The sequence below is a fragment of the Mobula hypostoma genome, chromosome 9, assembly GCF_963921235.1.
Source record: "Mobula hypostoma chromosome 9, sMobHyp1.1, whole genome shotgun sequence".
NCBI classification, from domain to species: Eukaryota; Metazoa; Chordata; class Chondrichthyes; order Myliobatiformes; family Myliobatidae; genus Mobula; species Mobula hypostoma.
In genome coordinates, this window is record NC_086105.1 from 150,858,918 (window position 1) to 150,879,376 (window position 20,459).

The following is a 20,459-nucleotide window of genomic DNA, read 5'->3' on the forward strand; positions in this document are numbered from 1 at the left end:
AAACCTATCGAATGGTGAAAAGCCTTGACAGAGTGGATGTGGAGAGGATGTTTCCTATGGTGGGAGAGTCTAAGACCAGAATCAGAATCAGCTTTATTATCACCGGCATGTGTCGTGAAATTTGTTAACTTAGCAACAGCAGCAGTTTCCATGCAAAACATAATATAGAAGAAAAAATAATAAAATAGTAAGAAATAAATATATAAATCAACTACAGTATACATATAGTGAATAGATTAAAAATCATGCAAAAAACAGAAATAATATATATTTAAAAAGTGAGGTAGTGTTCATGAATTCAATGTCCACTTAGGAATCGGATGGCAGAGGGGAAGAAGCTGTTCCTGAATCACTGAGTGTGTGCCTTCAGGCTCCTGTACCCCCTACCTGATGGTAACAGTGAGAAAAGGGCATGCCCTGGGTGCTGGAGGTCCTTAATAATGGATGCTGCCTTTCTGAGACACCGCTCCCTGAATATGTCCTGGGTACTTTGTAGGCTAGTACCAAGATGGAGCTGACAAAATTTACAACCCTCTGCAGCTTCTTTCGGTCCTGTGCAGTAGCCCCTCCATAGCAGACAGTAATCCGGCCTGTCAGGATGCTCTCCACTGTACATCTAAAGAAGATTTTGAGTGTATTTGTTGACATACCAAATCTCTTCAAACTCCTAATGAAGTATAGTCGCTGTCTTGCCTTCTTTATAACTGCATCAATATGCTGGGACCAGGTTAGATCCTCAGAGATCTTGACACTCAGGAACTTGAAGCTGCTCACTCTCTCCACTTCCGATCCCACCATGAGGATTGGTATGTGTTCCTTCGTCTTACCCTTCCTGAAGTCCACAATCAGCTCTTCCGTCTTACTGACGTTGAGTGCCAGGTTGTTGCTGCAACACCATTCCACTAGTTGGTATATCATAAGACCATAAGATATAGGAGCAGAAGTAGGCCATTCGGCCCATCGAGTCTACTCTCCCATTCAATCATGGGCTGATCCAATTCTTCCAGTCATCCCCGCTCCCCTGCCTTCACCCCATACCCTTTGATGCCCTGACTAATCAAGAACCTATCTACCTCTGCCTTAAATACACCCAATGACTTGGCCTCCACAGCTGCTCGTGGCAACAAACTCCACAGATTCATCACCCTCTGACTAAAGCAATTTCTCCACATATCTTGCTCCTATACGCTTTCTCGGCCAACAATGGTTGTATCATCAGTGAATTTACAGATGGTATTTGAGCTACGCCTAACCACACAGTCATAGGTATAAAGAGTAGAGCAGTGGGCTAAGCACACACCCAAGGTGCACCAGTGTAGATTGTCAGTGAGGAGGAGATGTTATTAGCAATCTGCACAGATTGTGGTCTTCCGGTTAGGAGGTCGAGGATCCAATTGCAGAGGGAGGTACAGAGGCCCAGGTTCTGTAACTTCTCAATCAGAATTGTGGGAATGATGGTATTAAATGCTGAGCTATAGTCGATGAACAGCATCCTGACATAGGTGCTTGTGTTGTCCAGGTGGTCTAAGGCCGTGTGAAGAGCCATTGAGATTGCATCTGCCATTGACCTATTGTGATGATAGGCAAATTGCAGTGGTTCAGGTCTTTGCTGAGGCAGGAGTTCAGTCTAGTCATGACCAACCTCTCAAAGCATTTCATCACTGTAGATGTGAGTGCTACTGGGCAATAGTCGTTAAGACAGCTCACATTATTCTTCTTAGGCACTGGTATAATTGTTGCGTTTTTGAAGCAAGTGGGAACTTTCGTCCATAGCAGTGAGAGGTTGAAAGTATCCTTGAATACTCTCGCCAGCTGGTTGGCACAGGCTGCCAGAGGACACAACCTCAGGATAGAGGGGCGTTCTTTTAGAACAGAGATGAAGAGGAATTTCTTTAGCCAGAGAGTGTTAATTTCTTTTCCGGAGACAGCTGTGGAGGCCAAGCCTTTATGTATCTTTAAGGCAGAAGTTGATAGATATTTGATTGGTCAAGGCCTGAAAGGAATTGAGGAGAAGGCAGAAGATTGGGGCTGAGAGGAAAATTGGATCAACCACAATGAAATGGTGGAGCAGACACAATGGGCGAAATGGCCTCATTCTGCTCTTATACCTCATGGTCTTATGGTCTATGGTCTTAGCCAAAGGATGGTGAATCTGTGGGATTCAATGCTACATATGGCTGTGGAGGCAAAATCACTGGGTATACTTAAAGTGGAAGTTGATAGATTTTTGATTGGTCAAGGTGTCAAATGTTACAGAGAGAATACAGACATGATCGAATGGTGGAGCAGATTCAATGGGCCGAATGGCCTTTTTCTGCTCATATGTCTTATGACCAAGAGTTTACAGTTTCCATATTTGCCTCACTTGAACCTCCAAAATCTAGGGTTGAAGTAAGTCAATCCTGATCCTGTGGGATTTCCTACATAGGAGCCATTTGAAACATCTGAATATTTTTGTGACGGTGAAGTTGCGTATAAATTATTAGGTGGACTTTGTTAAAAGTTGCCCTTCTTACCTTTTTGGAGAAATAATAATAAGGGACCTCCAGGCCCAGCAAGGCCTCATGGGATTCCATCTTGGGAAAAATGTCCTGCAGCAGGAGGCCATGCTCCTGTGTGCTGAAGAATGATATCACCATGACATCCACCTGTTGGAATTGTGCGTGCAACAGGAAACAAGTTAAAGCAGCACAACATGAAGGTTCGGTTTGTTGTAAACTGAGAGTGGGTCATCCACATACAAAGGTGTAGTATCATAAGGAGTGCCACTACACAGAGCAATCATTGCTATCACAACAGAATCTTCCTGCATTAAAAACATTAATAAGATTGAAAAAGTACAGAGAAAATTTACGAGGATGTTGCTGGGGTTTGAGGATCTGAGTTATAGCGAAATGCTGAATAGGTTCAGACTTTATTCCCTGGACCATAGGAGAATGAGAGGAGATCTAATAGATGTATACAAAATTACGAGGGCATAGAAAGGGTAAATGCAAGTAGATTTTTTCCACTGAGGTTTGATGAAAGTAGAACCAGAGGTCATGGGTTAAGGGCAAAAGGTGAAATATTTAAGGGGGACCTGAGGGGAAACTATTTCTCTCAGAGGGTGGTGCAACTTTGAAACGAGCTGCCTGCGCAAAATGTGAATGGGTGTTTGATTTCAACATTTAAGAGACCTATGGATACGTACATGGATGGGAGGGGTATGGAGGGGTATGGAGGGCTATGGTCCAGAGTCAGGTCAATTGGACCAGCAGAATATCACTTTAGCACAGACTAGATGGGCCAAATGGTCTATTTCTGTGTGGTAGTGCTCTGTGACTCTACCTTTCAAACCACCCAAATACACTACCAAAGGTTCTGACGTAAAACTTCAAAATTGAAGTTTGTCTCCAAATATCCAGCTTAATTGATTTACCATGTGGATGCTAACCATGTTTCACATCAGAACCTTCAGCAATCTTCATGGAATTTAACCTTGTGATTACTATTCATGGAGCTTTATGTTAGAAAGAGGAAGTCATTGTAACTATTTCACGATGCTGCAGTCAGGTACCTACCGTGCACTCTGTGGAACTGGTCTCCATGCTGGCAGTAACATTTGACTGCCTTGTTGCTGAAGCAGCCAAAGATGCCTCACACACAAACAGTTTGGGTTCATTCTGGTCCCAGAAGTGACTGGTTGGATAGCGACCCATCAGCTTGTGCATCTCAGAAAGTCCTCTGCAGAGTTAATCACATGTTCCACACATGACTGAAGTGCTTTTGGCTGTGTTCGATCAGTTAACGAGTTCTTAGTTGCTGCAATATTACACATAGATGGTCAGATGGAAACTAGCCCTATTGAATACAGAACAGTATCGACAATTCAAATCCTTTGGCTCAAGATATTGTGCTGACCTGTATAACCTAACTCCATGATCAATACAACCTTTCCAACCTACCCAGCACATACCCCTCCATTTGTTTTTCACTCATGTGCCCATCTCGGAGACTCTTAAATCGCCCTTTTACATTAGCCACTACCACCACCTCAGGCAACACATTCCAGCTACTTATCACTCTCTGTAAAAAACCTACCTCTGACCTCTCTCCTAAACTTTCCTCCATTCACCTTAAAAGGACGTCCTCTGGTATTCCTCATTGCCGCTCTGGAAAAAAGGTGCTAGATGTTCACTCTATCTGTGCCTTTCATAACCTTATACATCTCTATCAAGTCACCTCTCATCCTCCTTTACTAAAAATAGAAAAGCTCTAGCTCATTAAACCTTTCTGCATCAGACACTAATTCAGTCAGCATCCCATTAAATCTGCTCTGCACTCTCTCTAAAGCTTCCACGTCCTTCCTAAAATGAGGTGACCTGAAAGAACACAATATTCCAAGTGTGGTCTCACCAGAGCTTTATAGAGCTGCAACATTACCTTGTAGCTCTTCAACTCAATCCCCCAACTAACGAAGGCTAATGCACCATACAGCTACTTAGCCACTCTATCCACTTGTGTGGCAACTTTGAGGGATCTATGAACTAGTATCTCAGATCCCCCCGTTCCTCCACACTGCTAAGAATGCTGGCATTAACCTTGTACTCCACCTTCAAGTCTGACCTTCCAAAATGCATCAATTCACACATTTCTGGATTGAACTCCGTCTGCCATTTCTCTGACCAGCTCCGCACCCCATCTAGAGCAATACACACAAAATGCTGGACAAATTCAGCAAATTAAAGCAGCGTCTATGGAGGGGAGTAAAGAATTAATGTTTCAGGCTGAGAGCCTTCATCTCTTGTGTTTCTGTATCCTGGCTATATCGTTTTGTAATCCATGACATACTATCCACAAGACCACCAATCTCAGTGCCATCTACCAAGTTACTAACCCAGATGAAACTTTGTCTCATCTGTAAACTTTTAACATTTCACCTGCAAATTTGCTGGGGTCACCTATTGTGTCCAGTGCTCCCAATGAGGTCACTTCTACATTGGCGAGAACCGTTGTAAATTGGGGGACTGTTTTGTTGAGCATCCCAGCTCCATCTGCCAAAAGCAGAACTTCCCAGTGGCCAAACATTTTAATTCTGATTCCTATTCCCATTCCAAAATGTTGGTCCATGGCCTCCTCTTGTGCCAAGATGAGGCCACCCTCAGGGAGGAGGAGCAACACCTTACATCTCTTATATCTTACATCCATCGCCACCAACCTCTTAGTTCCCACACCCCACATTTCTACCTCCTACCCAAGATCCACAAACCCGCTTGTCCAAGTAGATCCATTGTTTCAGCTTGTTCCTGCCCCTGCCCACTGAATTCATATAACTCTGTCTTATTCCCACCACCCTCCCACCAGTTCAGTCCCTTCCTACCTATGTCCTTTACACTTCACACCCTCTGGATCTTTTCAATGATTTCAAGTCCTTGGCCCAATCATTTTTTTTTCCACTATGGATGTCCAGTCCCAATACACCTCAATCCCCTACCAGGAAGGCCTCAAAGCTCTCTGTTTCTTTCTATACACCAGACTCAATCAGTTCCCCTCCATCACCACCCACCTCCATCTAGCAGAACTTGTCCTCATCCTTAATAATTTCTCCTTTGGCTCTTCCCACTTCCTTCAAACAAAAGGTGGAGCCATGGGCACTCGTATGGGTTCCAGCTGTGCCTGCCTGTATGTCGGCTACATGGAACAGTCCATGTTCCAAGCCTATAATTGTACCACTCCCCAACTTTTCTTACGCTACATCGATGACTTCATTGGTGCTGCTTCCTGCACCCGTGCCAAGCTCATCAACTTTGCCTCCAACTCCTACCCTGCCCTCGAATTTACCTGGTCTATTTCCAACATCTCCCTCCCCTTTCTTGATCTCTCTGTCTCTATCTCTGGAGACAGCTTATCTACTGATGTCTATTATAAACCCATGGACTCTCACAGCTACCTGGGCTACAACTGTTCCCACCCTGTTACTTGTAAAAATGCCATCCTCTTCTCTTAATTCTTTCAAAGAGGCTTCTCTTCCTCCACCATCAAGGCTGCCCTCAACCACATCTCTTCCATTTCATGCACATCTGCTCTCACTCCATCCTCCCACTACCCTACCAGGGATAGGTTGCCTCTTGTCCTCACCTACCACCCCACCAGCCTCTGCATCTAGCACATAATTCTCTGAAGCTTCTGCCATCTCCAACGGGATCCCACCACCAAGCACATCTTCTCTTCCCCCCAGCTTCCTGCTTTCTGCAGGGATCACACCCTATGCGACTCCTTTGTCCAGTCATCCCTCCCCATTGATCCCCTCCTGGCAAGCGGAACAAGTGCTGCACCTGCCCCTACACCTCCTCCCTCAGCACATTCAGGGCCCCAAACAGTCCTTTCAGCTGAGGCGACACTTCACCTGTGAGTCTGTTCGGGTCATATACCGTGTTCGGTGCTCCCGGTGGGGCCTCCTGTACATCGGTGAGACCGCTTTGCCAAGCACCCATGCTCAGTCTGCCAGAAGAATTGGGATCTCCGGATGGTCACCCATTTTATTTCCACTTCCCATTCCCATTCCAATATGTCAATCCATGGCCTCCTCTACTATCGTGATGAAGCCACACTCAGGTTGGAGGAACAACACCTTATATTCCATCTGGGTAGCCTCCAACCTGATGGCATGAACATCAATTTCTTGAACTTCTGGTTATGCACCTCCCCCCCCCTTCACTATTCCCCATCCCTTTTTCCCTCTCTCACCTTATCTCCTTGCCTGCCCGTCACCTCCCTCTGGTGCTCTTCTCCCCTTTCCTTTCTTCCATGGCCTCCTGTTCCCTCCTATCAGATTCCCCCTTATCCAGTCCTGTGTCTCTTTCACCAATCAACTTCCCAGCTCTTTACTTCATTCCTCCCCCTCCTGGTTTCACCTATCATCTTGAGTTTCTCCCCTCCTCCTCCTTTTAAATCCACTCTTCTTTCTTGCTCCAGTCCTGCCGAAGGGTCTTGACCTTAAATGTCGACTGTCCTCTTTTCCATAGATGCTGCCTGGCCTGTTGAGTTCCTCCATCATTTTGTGTGTGTCACCCTATATTCCAGCTGGCCTGATGGCATGAATATCAGTTTTTCCTTCTGGTCAAAAAATTGTTCCCTCCCTCTCCCCTCTTCTTCTATTCCCTACTCAGACCTTTTACCTCCTCTCACCTACCTATCACTTCCTTCCCCTCCCTCCTATTGTCCACTCTCCTTTCCCATCAGATTCTTTCTTCTCCAGCCCTTTACCTTTCCCACACTCCTGGCTTCACCTATCACCTTCTAGCTAGCCTCCTTCCCTAATTTTCCAAGCTGCCTGACTTGCTGAGTTCCTCCAGCATTTTCTGTGTGTTCAACACACACACACACATACACACACACACACACAGACTCACACGATTCTGCATCTGCAGATGCTGGAAATCCAGAGGAACACACATAAAATGCTTGAGGAATTGAGTAGGTCAGGCAGCATCTATGGAGAGGACTAAAGAGCAAATGTTTTGGACTGAAACCTTTCATCGGGACCCTTTCATTTTCTCTTCATTGCTCTCCAGAGACACTACCTGACCTGCGACCTGCTGAGTTCCTCCAGCACTGTGTGTGTGTGACCTTCTCATCCAAGTGATTTATAAAACTCACAGACCTGACCTACCTAGTTGTGACTCTAGTCTCATATTTAGAAGTCACCTGTGGTATAAAACAAACTCTACTTCACTGCACAAGTAAACCACCTCCTTCCACTCCAATACGTCACTCACAGTAATCTTCCAACTCATCACTTCCTTCAGACCTCAAAAAGGTGGCATCTATCATTAAGCCCCCATCACCCAGGACACACCCTCATCTCATTACTACTGTTAAGGAACAGGTACAGGAGCCTGAGACACACACCCAATGTTTCAGGAATAGCTTCTCCCTCTCCGCCATTAGATTTCTGAACAGACAATGAACCCATGAACACTACCTCACATTTTTTTTGCCTTCCTTACTTAATTATTTATATATACAGTGGCATGCAAAAGTTCGGGCAACCCTGGTCAAAATTTCTGTTACTGTGAATAGCTAAGTGAATAAAAGATTAACTGATTTCCAAAAAGCATAAAGTTAAAGATGACTCATTTCTTTAATATTTTAAGAAAACTTCTTTATTTCCATCTTTTACAGTTTCAAAATAACAAAAAAGGAAAAGGGCCCGAAACAAAAGTTTGGGCACCCTGCATGGCAGTACTTAGTAATACCCCCTTTGGCAAGTATCACAGCTTGTAAACGCTTTTTACAGCCAGCTAAGAGTCTTTCAATTCTTGTTTGGGGCATTTTCGCCCATTCAGCCTTGCAAAAGGCTTCTAGTTCTGTGAGATTCTTGGGCCATCTTGCATGCACTGCTCTTTTGAGGTCTATCCACAGATTCTCGATGATGTTTAGGTCGGGAGACTGTGACGGCCATGGCAAAACCTTCAGCTTGCACCTCTTGAGGTAGTCCATTGTGGATTTTGAAGTGTGTTTAGGTTCATTATCCTGTTGGAGAAGCCATCCTCTTTTCATCTTCGGTATTTTTACAGACGGTGTGATGTTTGCTTCCAGGATTTGCTGGTATTTAATTGAATTCATTCTTCCCTCTACCGGTAAATGTTCCCCGTGCCACTGGCTGCAACACAAGCCCAAAGCATGATCAATCCACCCCCATGCTTAACAGTTGGAGAGGGGTTCTTTTCATGAAATTCTGCACCCTTTTTTCTCCAAACATACCTTTGCTCTTGCGGCCAAAAAGTTCTATTCAAAAGGTTCAAAGGAACGTCTAAACAAGACTGATGCATTTTGGAAACAAGTCTTGTGGGCTGATGAAGTTAAAATAGAACTTTTTGGCCACAATGAGCAAAGGTATGTTTGGAGAAAAAAGGGTGCAGAATTTCATGAAAAGAACACCTCTCCAATTGTTAAGTACGGGGGGTGGATCGATCATGCTTTGGGCTTGTGTTGCAGCCAGTGGCACGGGGAATATTTACTGGTAGAGGGAAGAATGAATTCAATTAAATACCAGAAAATTCTGGAAGCAAACATCACACCGTCTGTAAAAAGGCCTAAGATGAAAAGAAGATGGCTTCTACAACAGGATAATGAACCTAAACACACTTCAAAATCCACAATGGACTACCTCAAGAGGCACAAGCTGAAGGTTTTGCCATGGCCCTCACAGTCCCCCGACCTAAACATCATCGAGAATCTGTGGATAGACCTCAAAAGAGCAGTGCATGCAAGACGGCCCAAGAATCTCACAGAACTAGAAGCCTTTTGCAAGGAAGAATGGGCGAAAATGCCCCAAACAAGAATTGAAAGACTCTTAGCTGACTGCAAAAAGCATTTACAAGCTGTGATACTTGCCAAAGGGGGTGTTACTAAGTACTGCCATGCAGGGTGCCCAAACTTTTGCTTCGGGCCCTTTTCCTTTTTTGTTATTTTCAAACTGTAAAAGATGGAAATAAAGAAGTTTTCTTGCTTAAAATATTAAAGAAATGTGTCATCTTTAACTTTATGCCTTTTGGAAATCAGTTCATCTTTTACTCATTTAGCTATTCACAGTAACAGAAATTTTGATCAGGGGTGCCCAAATTTTTGCATGCCACTATATAATTAAATGGATTTATTTATTATTGCAATTTTTAGTTTTTAAATTATGTATTGCAATGCACTGCTGCCACCAAACAACAAATTTCACGACATATGCCAGTGATATTATACCTGATTCTGCTTCTGTGCAAGAAATACCACTAATAAATAATCTGTGTGTAGTTTTAAGCTTCCAATGTCTGGCAGAATTGATTTCCCTCTCAGGCAGCAACAACTTCAAACATACTTACGTTTCTATATCACCCTCTTCCAAACGAGGCATGGAACAGTTTTCATTGCTTGACTTGCCAGTTTCAAAGTCAAAGAAGTTTACTGTATCAGTCTCCACGTCATAAAAAAAGACCCTGGAACTTGGGCAGCCGTTTGCCTATGGGGAACATCAGCAAAACTTATTGATATTTCAGAAGGGCAGATTCCGGCAAAAGGTCCAAGAAAAACATCAGCAAAGCTGAACCTACACAATCCAACTTCCAACTGACAAATCAATGGAAGAATCACAAGTCAGTTGCTCACTGATGTTCATCAGGTGCCCTGGAATGGAGCTAACTGTGACAAGATTACTCTGATTGTGATATCAAAATAAACCCTATTTCAAAATTAGCTTTATTTTCACACGTACATCAAAACAGAGTGAAACGCGTTGTTTGAATCAAATCAAGTCAACCAGGATTGTGCTGGGCAGCCCGCAAGTGACGCCACACTTCCAGTGCTAACACGGTATGCCCACGACCCACTGACCCTAACCCTAACCCACATGTCCTTGTAATGTGGGAGGAAACCAGAGCACCCGTAGGAAACCCATGTGGTCATGGGAGAACATACAAACTCCTTACAGACAGCAGCAGGAATTGAACCTCAGAATCTTCCACAGATTGGGCAGGATATGTGGATAGGATGGGGAGGTGGACGATTTGAGGGGGTGCATTCCATTCACTGTTTAAGTTGGGCTTATAATTGCATCCAATGTGTGGACTACAGGTTCCCAAAGCCATCTATAATGTCCCTTCCCCACTTTGAGAGGAACCAAGGAATTGCAGGAATCAGTGGGAATTTTGCACTTTTTCCAAAAAGGCTCTGAGGATCATTTGCTGTCTGCTGATAAAATTTCTCATGAGATAAGTTGAAATACACACTCTATTTCAGGAATCTGGTTCAATGCATGTGAACTGTGTCATCTACCCCACAGAACCGTGTGATTAAGCTCAATGCTCATGAAGTTTTCTTATTCCTTGAATGTGAAGGATTTTGCAGAGACAGCATAGGTGGTCAATAGTAAAATAGCCAGCATAATCAAAGATCTCACTCACCCCAAACTTGCTTGTCAGTTTAATTCTCCATAGCATTCCTATTCTCACCTCTCTGTCTTTAACCTGCCTGTGGCAACAAAGCCCAAAGCAAGCCTGAGGAACAGTACATGAACTTCTGTCTTGGCATAATGCAATCTTTGAGACTTTGGGACATCCCCACCACCACCGGTGGTACGTACAGAGTCATAGTCATATTTTATTGATCCCAGGGGAAATTGGTTTTTGTTACAGTTGCACCATAAATAATTAAATAGTAATAAAACCATAAATAGTTAAATAATAATATGTAAATTATGCCAGGAAATAAGCCCAGGACCAGCCTATTGGCTCGGGGTGTCTGACCCTCCAAGGGAGGAGTTGTAAAGTTTGATGGCCACAGGCAGGAATGACTTCCTATGACGCTCTGTGCTGCATCTCGGTGGAATGAGTCTCTGGCTGAATGTACTCCTGTGCCCAACCAGTACATTATGTAGTGGATGGGAGACATTATCCAAGATGGCATGCAACTTGGACAGCATCCTCTTTTCAGACACCATCAGAGAGTCCAGTTCCATCCCCACAACATCACTGGCCTTACAAATGAGTTTGTTGATTCTGTTGGTGTCTGCCACCCTCAGCCTGCTGCCCCAGCACACAACAGCAAACATGATGGCACTGGCCACCACAGACTCGTAGAACATCCTCAGCATCGTCTGGCAGATGGTAAAGGACCTCAGTCTCCTCAGGAAATAGAGGCAGCTCTGACCCTTCTTGTAGACAGCCTCAGTGTTCTTTGACCAGTCCAGTTTATTGTCAATTCGTATCCCCAGGTATCTGTAATCCTCCACCATGTCCACACTGACTCCCTGGATGGAAACAGGGGTCACCGGTGCCTTAGCTCTCCTCAGGTCTACCACCAGCTCCTTAGTCTTTTTCACATTACGCTGCAGATAATTCTGCTCACACCATGTGACAAAGTTTCCTACCGTAGCCCTGTACTCAGTCTCATCTCCCTTGCTGATGCATCCAACTATGGCAGAGTCATCAGAAAACTTCTGAAGATGACAAGACTCTGTGCAGTAGTTGAAGTCCGAGGTGTAAATGGTGAAGAGAAAGGGAGACAAGACAGTCCCCTGTGGAGCACACAGTGTTGCAAGCACACGTACTGTGGTCTGCCAGTCAGGTAGTCAAGAGTCCATGACACCAGGAAAGCATCCACCTGCATCGCTGTCAGCTTCTCCCCCAGTGCCTGAAGAAGGCAACCATCAAAGACCTCCACTATTCATGCCATGCCATCGGGCAGGAGGTACAGAAGCCTGAAGCCCCACACACCAGGTCCCAGAAAGGCAACTTCCCTTCAACCATTTGGTTCTTAAACCAATCAGAAAACCCCTAATCTCTACATTTTAACAAAACAATGACCACATTTATCACTTTGTATTAAAATGGCCTTTTTTTGTTCTAATGTTGTTTTCTTTTAAAAATGGTGTATAATTCATGCTTAATTGATGCTTTCTGTGTGAATGGTGTCTGCGCCTGTGATGCTAATGTTAATTTTTTCCAGTGCACCTGTGAACATGCACTTGGGCATCCGACAATAAATTCCACCCTGACTCAACAACTTAAGATGACTTGCCTTTCTTGTTTGTATCACAACTACAACATTCCCTCTGCTTTACCTCTCATTGTAATGCTAACTCAGTGTTTTTAGTATGTTTTTTATTTCATTCTTCCATGTGAATCTCACAGTTACAGAATCAGAGTCAGGTTTATTATCATCAGCATGTGACATGAAATTTGTTAACTTAGCAGCAGCAGTTCAATGCAATATATAATCTAGCAGAGAGACAAAAATTAATAATAATAAAATAAAACAATAAATAAACAAGTAAATCAATTACATGTATTGAATAGATTTTTTTAAATGTGCAAAAAAACAGAAATACTGTATATTAAAAAGGTAGCTCGTGTCCAAAGCTTCAATGTCCATTTAGGAATCAGATGGCAGAGGGGAAGAAACTGTTCCTGAATTGCTGAGTGTGGGCCTTCAGGCTTCTGTATCTCCTACCTGATTACAGCACATTTTTTAAACACAAGAGATTCTGCAGATGCTGGAAATCCAGATTCACACACACACAAAGTACTGGAGGAACTCAGCAGGTCAGGCAGCATCAATGGAGAGGAATAAACAGTCAACGATTTAGGCTGTGATCCTTCATCAGGTCTGGAGAGGAGGCGGGAAGAAGGCAGAACAAGAAGATGGGGGAGGGAAAAGAGGGCAATACAGAAGCTGATAGGGTAAAGCCAGGTGGGTGGGTGAGAGAGGGTGATGCAGTAAGAAGCTGGGAGGTGATAGGTGGAAAACATAAAGGGATGGGAAAAGATAAATCTGATAGGAGAGGAGAGTGGACCATGGGAGAAAGTAAGGAGGCAGTGTTCGTGGGGCAGGGGGGGGAGGTGCTAGGAAGGTGAAGAGGTAAGGGGGGCCAGATTGGGGAATTGAAGAAGAGGGAAGGGGGAAAGGGGAAAAATTACCATAAGTTGGAGAAATCAATATTCATGCCATCAGGTTGGAAGTTACCCAGATGGAATATGAGGTGTTGCTTCACCAACCTGAGAGTGGCATCATTGTGGCAGTAGAGGTGGCCATGGATTGACATGACAGAATGGGAATGGGGATTGGAATTAGAATGGTTGGGCACAGGGAAATTCCACTTTTTGTGGTTGGAGCCAAGGTACTTGACAAAGCAGTCCCTCAATCTACATCAGGTCTCACCAATGTAGAGAAGGCCACATCTGGAACATCGGATACAGTAGATGACACAGCAGATTTGCAGGGGAAGTGTTGCCTCTCCTGGGAGGACTATTTGGGGCCCTGAATGAAAGTAGCCTCCAACATGATGGCATGCCCATTACATTCTCCAATTTCTGGTAAGTGTTCCCTCTTCTTCATTTCCCCACTCTGGTCTCTCTTACTTCTTCTCTTTTCCTCACCTGCCAGTCACCTTGCCCCAGGACCTCTCCAGCTTCCTTTTTTGCCATAATCCTCTCTCCTCACAACATTTGTGTAATGGCTTCCTCACTTTAAAGTTACATCACACTTGCAATATCTCTCTTCATGGCCACCTTTATTGCTATGAAAGAAAGCATACTTTCCAATACATCACAGAGCAATGCAGCACGGATGCAGACCCTTCAGTCCAATAAATCCATGCTGACTATGGTGTCCGACCAGCTAGTCCCAACTTCCTGTGTTCGGCCCATATCACTCTAAGCCCCGCTCCACCATGCATCTGTCCAAGTGCTTCTTAAATGATACTATTGTCCCCATCTCAACCACTTATTGACAGCTTATTCCATATACTCTTCACCCTGTGTGCTAAACCTGTCTCTTGGATACCTTTTAAATATTTCCCCTTTCACCTTAAATCTATGCGCCCTGGTTTTAAGACCATAAGACATAGGAGCAGAATTAGGCCATTCAGCCTATCAAGTCAGCTCCGTCATTCCATCATGGCTGATCTCGGATCCCACTCAACTCCATCACCTGCCTTCTTGCTACATTGTTTGATGTCCTGATCAATCAGGAAATGATCAACTTCCACCTTAAATATACGCATGGACTTGGCCTCCACCACAGTCTGTGGGACATATTTACCCTGCGCCTTGTGAAGTATTCCCAGAAACCTCAGCCATCTCTGCTCTGCTGTCATCCACGGCAGTATCCTCCTCCAATCCACCTGGGCAAGTTCCTCTCTCATACCTCTGTAATTCCCTTTATCAATTGCAATACTAATACATGTGAGTTATGCATCTTCCTCTCAAACTGCAGTACAAATTCAATCATATTATGATTACTGCTTCCTAAGGGTTCCTTTACATTAAACTGCCTAATAGGATCAGGGTTGTTACACAACACCCAATCTAAAATAGCCTTTGCCCGAGTAGGCTCAAACACAAGCTGTTCTAAAAGCCATCTCGTAGGCATTCAACTAATTCCCTCTGTTGCGATCTGACACCAACCTGATTTTCCCAATCCCCTTGCATATTGAAGTTCCCTATTACAAATGTGACGTTACCCTTATTACATGCCTTTTCCAGCTTCCTTTGCACCTCAACCCCACATCTTGGCTATTATTTGGAGGCCCATATATGATTCTCATAATGGTTTTTCAAATCTTGCAATTTCTGAACTCCACCCACAAAGGTTCAACATTCTCTGACCCTATGTCACCTGTTTCTAAAGATGTAATTCCATCTCTTATCAACAGAACCACACCACCACCTATGCCTTTCGATACAAACTATATCCTTTAATCTTAAGCTCCCAACTATGGCCTTCTTTCAGCCACGACTGAGTAATGCCCACAATGTCATACCCACCAATCTCTAATTGCCCCACGAGTTCATCCACCTTATTCCAAATGCTGCACGCATTTAAATACAGCACGTTCAGTCCTGCATTCTTTGCCCTTTTGAATTTTGCCTCTGTGGTACAATTTAATTCTTTGCTCTGTCTGCATTTGTACCTAATCAATGGCTTTTGTACCCAATCAATGGCTTGTCCTTCCTCACATTCATGTTAGACCCATCATCAACTTGTAAACCTCCTGGCCCATCCTCAGCTGTATCATCCTGGTTCCCATCCCCCTACCATATTAGTTTAAACCACTCCCAACAGCTCCAGCAAACCTGCTCGCTAAGACGAGGAACTCTGCAGATGCTGGAATTTCAAGCAACACACATCAAAGTTGCTGGTGAACGCAGCAGGCCAGGCAGCATCTCTAGGAAGAGGTACAGTCAACGTTTCAGGCCGAGACCCTTCGTCAGGACTAACTGAAAGAAGAGCTAGTAAGAGATTTGAAAGTGGGAGGGGGAGGGGGAGATCTGAAATGATAGGAGAAGACAGGAGGGGGAGAGATGGAGCCAAGTGCTGGACAGTTGATTGGCAAAAGGGATATGAGAGGATCATGGGACAGGAGGCCCCCTCCCCCTCCCACTTTCAAATCTCTTACTAGCTCTTCTTTCAGTTAGTCCTGATGAAGGGTCTTGGCCCGAAACGTCGACTGTACCTCTTCCTAGAGATGCTGCCTGGCCTGCTGCATTCACCAGCAACTTTTATGTGTGCTGCTCACTAAGATATTGGTCCCCCTTGGATTCAAGTGCAACCCGTCCCTTTTGTACAGGTCCCACCTGCCCCAAAAGAGGACCTAATTATCCAGAAATCTGAATCCCTGCCCCCTGCTCCAATCCTTCTGCCATGCATTTATCTGTCACCTCATTCCATTCCTATCCTCACTGTTGTGGGGCACAGGCAGTAATCCCAAGATTACTACCCTTGATATCCTCCTCAACTTCCTTGCGAACACCCTGTAATTTTTTTTAGGACTTCCTCCCTTTTTTTTTCCTATGTCGTTGATACTAATATGTACCACAACTTCTGGCTGCTCACCCTCCCTTTTCAGAATATTGTAGACGTGTTCAGAAACATCTCGGATCCTGTTACCTGGGAGACAAACTACCATCAGTGTTTCCTTTTTCGCATCCACAGAATTGCCTATCTGTTCCCGATTATAGAGAATCACCTATCTGTTTCTCTTCAGTTCCCTACCCTTCTGAGCCACAGGGCCAGACTCAGTGTCAGGGGCAAGCCCAAAGTTGCTTCCCTCAGGTAGGTTCCCCCACCCCACCAATAGCACTCGAAATGCAGTACAGTCAGCCCTCTTTATCCACGAGGGATTGGTTCCGGGACCCCTCGTGGATACCAAAAAACGCGGATGCTCAAGTCTCTGATTCAACCTGTCTCAATGTGGTGGACCTCAGGACCCAGCGGAATCGGACCTTATTTAACCTGTCTCAGTGCAGTGGGCATTAGGACCCGGCAGTGGAGTTCTGAATCCGCAGTGTTTCTGTTCACGAAAATAATCACGATCGCGATTTAAAATAAAGTGGAAATAATAAAGTGATCAGAAAGCGGCGAAACGTCATCGGTCATTGGAAAAGCATTAGGCTACGGTCGGTCAACGATCGGAACAATTTTAAAGGATAAAATGAAAAAGGCCCTGCCCAATTAAAGCTACTATTATTACTAAGCAACGCAGTGGTTTAATTATTGGCTTTTGGGGTTTTGGGGTTTTTGATCCTACACATCAACCCGGCAGGGATGGACAGCGTGCTCGGGTGCAATCTGTCACTGGATCAAACTCGGGAACTTCTGTTCCCGAGCCCGGCGCTGAAACATACGTTTCTTAAGTATTTTACATGCATAGAAAGGTAATATATATACTATATACTAAGACAAACGTTTGACTAACTGATGCCAAATAATACCAGATGTACCTGTACCGACTTACTTAAAAAGAGAACTTCCAGTTTTTTTTCGATCCTGATCCATGATAACCTACGCACATCCTCCCGTATACTTTAAATCATCTCTAGATTACCTATAATACCTAATATAATGTAAATGCCATGTAAAATAGTTGTTATACTTCATTGTTTAGGGAATAATGACAAGAAAAAAAAGTCTGTACATGCTCAAACAGCAAGTGCTGGAAGAGCACTTCCGGGTTTTCTCGATTCGCGGTTGGTTGAATTCGCGCATGCGGAACACGCTGATAAGGAGGGCCGACTGTAATTGTTGAGGGGCACAGCCACAGGGGTGTTCACTACTATCTGATATTCCCCCTTCCCTCTCCTGACAGTCACCCATTTATCTGTCTCCTGTAGCCTTGGGATGATTACCTCCCTGTAGCTCCTGTCTATCACTGCTTCCCTTTCCCTAACAAGCCGAAGGTCATCCAGCTGAGGCTCCAATTCCCTAACACGGTCTCTAAAGAGCTGCATCCCTCAACACACCTGGTGCAGATGTGGCCATCGGGGAGGCTGGGAGTCTCCTGGAAATCCCACATCTGACCCCCAGAACAGAACACTGGGTCTGTAGACATGCCCCCTGTTCTCTCCAGCGTTAAATAAGAACTATGGAATAAACTTACCTAGAGTCCGCCAGTTCTTGCCAAAGCCCTGTTTATATCACTGTCTGGTATGGGGGGGCTACTGCACAGCACCGAAAGAAGCTGCAGAATGTTGTAAATCTCGTCAGCGCTATCTTGGGCACGAGCCTACAAAGTACCCAGGACATCTTTAGGGAGCGGTGTCTCAGAAAGGCAGCGTCCATTATAGGACCTCCAGCACCCAGGGCATGCCCTTTTCTCACTGTTACCATCAGGTAGGAGGTACAGAAGCCTGAAGGCACACACTCAACGATTCAAGAACAGCTTCTTCCCCTCTACCATCCAATTCCTAAATGGACATTGAAGCTTTGGACACTATCTCACTTTTTTTTTTAAAAATACTGTATACAACATTTCTGTTTTTTGCACATTTTAAAAAATCTATTCAATACATGTAATTGATTTACTTGTTTATTTATTATTATGTTTTATTTTATTTATTATTACATTTCCTCTCTCTTCTATATTATGTGTTGCATTGAACTGCTGCTGCTAAGTTAACAAATTTCACATCACATACCGGTGATAATAAACCTGATTCTGATTCCTACTTTGCCTCAGATGATTCCAGCGACAACCACTCTCACGATGGCCACTCTGCTAGGCAGTACATCTCTTTTATAGAGACTGGGTATCCTGTCGAAAATCTTTGTTGGATCTGCGTGGGAATGCTCCTATTACATCTGCGCAGTACTCCAATCAACAACTCCTGGTGAAAAAGCTTGCTGCTTTTTCAAGCTGTTTGTTGGATTTGCGCAGGAATACTCATGTTGCGTCTGGGCAGTACTCCAATCAACAAGTTCCCTACACTGAGGAAATCATTAGTACTGTCCATCTTCTATACCTTTCATAATTTTAAATATTTCGATGAGGTCACCACTCATTGTCCTGCATTACAAGCAACAAAGACACAGCCTTGCCAACTGCTCCCTATAACACAGGCCCTCTGGTCCTGGCAACCTCCTCAAAAATCTTTTCTGCACTCTTTCCACTTTAACTACATACTTCCTGTTACACAGTACTCCAAGTGCGGCCTCACAAACGACTTATACAACTGGAATATATTGTCCCAAGTCCAATACTCAATGCCATCTGGAAGAAAGTACAGGAGTCTCAAGACTCACACCACCAGATTCAGGAACAGTTATTATACCTGAATCATCAGGAATCATCAGGCTCTTGACCAGAGGTTATAACCTCACTCACCCCATCACTGAACTTTTCCCACAACCTGCAGACTCATTTTCAAGGACTCTTCATCTCATGTTTTCAAATCAAATCAAATTCAAATTATTCAACTGTATATACAGCTAAATGAAATAGTGTTTCTCTGGGGCCAAGGTGAAAATGTACACACCACATTCAAATAGCGAGCAAAAAAACATAGTCACACATTTTTTAAAATATACAGCAAACCAATGGTGTAGTTCCCACAGTGTGCAGACGCATGAAATCCAGCCTGTCATTCTGCTGATCAAACACTGGAGGGCAGCACCAATGGGAGAGGCTAGGCCCTAACCCAGCACACAAGTCACGCTACAGCCTCTCCTCGCCTGGACTGCAGCAGCAGGCAAGCACGCGGCTTGAGGTCCTGTCCTTGCTGCAACTGAGGCCGCACAGCTCGCCTGCTGTCTGGTGTGCCACCAAACAAGGGAAAGAGGCCTGCGGGATCTTACATTATCAATGTCCAACATGGTCTTGCGATCACAAGAGAAACGTCCAAGACAGTCACCCACAGTTACACTGAACACCACCTTCGCGCACCAAATCTGATGCCGTCCTATAGCAGGCAGCCAACACAGTCTGCACCCAGTCCAGCACCTGCGCCAATGAGCAGCTCACTGTTGGGGCAGACCTGCACCAACCCAGGTTCTTGGAGTCCATTACTGTCTTGCTATCGTAAAAAAGATATTTAACTAAACTCCTTTGGTTGGCCCCCAAGAGGTCACTAGAACACATCGCCATCTTATGGAAATCTCGATATTTGCTTATTTATTTATTAGGTTTTTTTGTATTTGCATATTTTGTTGTCTTTTGCACATTGGTTGTTTGTCCATCCTGTTTGGTGCAGACTTTCATCGATTCTACTGTGTATCTTGGGCTTACTGTGTACGTCCACTAGAAAATGAATCTCAGGGAATGTATGTGGTGACATAGGTGTACTTTCAACTTTGAGTAAAGCAGCAGGAAGCACAGCACAAAAGAGAGAAGACTTGCATTTATATAAAACCTCATCTCTCAGAAATCCAAAGGATTTGAGATATGTTTAGCAACACTTTGATCATTTTATACCAGGGGTCCCCAACCTTTTCTGCACTGTGGACCGATTTAATATTGACAATATTCTTGTGGACCGGCCAACCCGGGGTGGGGGGTAGGGTTGCCAATGAACAAGAGTAGCAGTCAAATGCGTTGTTTACCCAGAAGACTACAATGACCATGAAGCCTTGCGCGGGCACCAATACGCATGTGCGTCGTGACCTGCCGATTCCACCCCCCTGCCCCCGCCAAGCAAATCCTTTTTGGCGATTCTGTT

The 20,459-nt window shown here is 44.4% G+C and overlaps 1 protein-coding gene across 2 annotated transcripts in view; it reads right to left on the reverse strand.

The window, feature by feature from the left end:
• ift140 (intraflagellar transport 140 homolog (Chlamydomonas)) overlaps positions 1-20,459 on the reverse strand; it is a 225,761-nt gene that overhangs the window by 135,603 nt on the left and 69,699 nt on the right. For both annotated transcript variants that reach the window (XM_063059480.1, XM_063059479.1), the window contains exons 15-17: positions 9,855-9,991; positions 3,561-3,723; positions 2,517-2,648 (exon numbers count right to left, since the gene is read on the reverse strand). In XM_063059480.1, the coding sequence (XP_062915550.1) occupies positions 2,517-2,648; positions 3,561-3,723; positions 9,855-9,991 (432 nt within the window). The remainder of the gene's footprint in view (positions 1-2,516; positions 2,649-3,560; positions 3,724-9,854; positions 9,992-20,459) is intronic.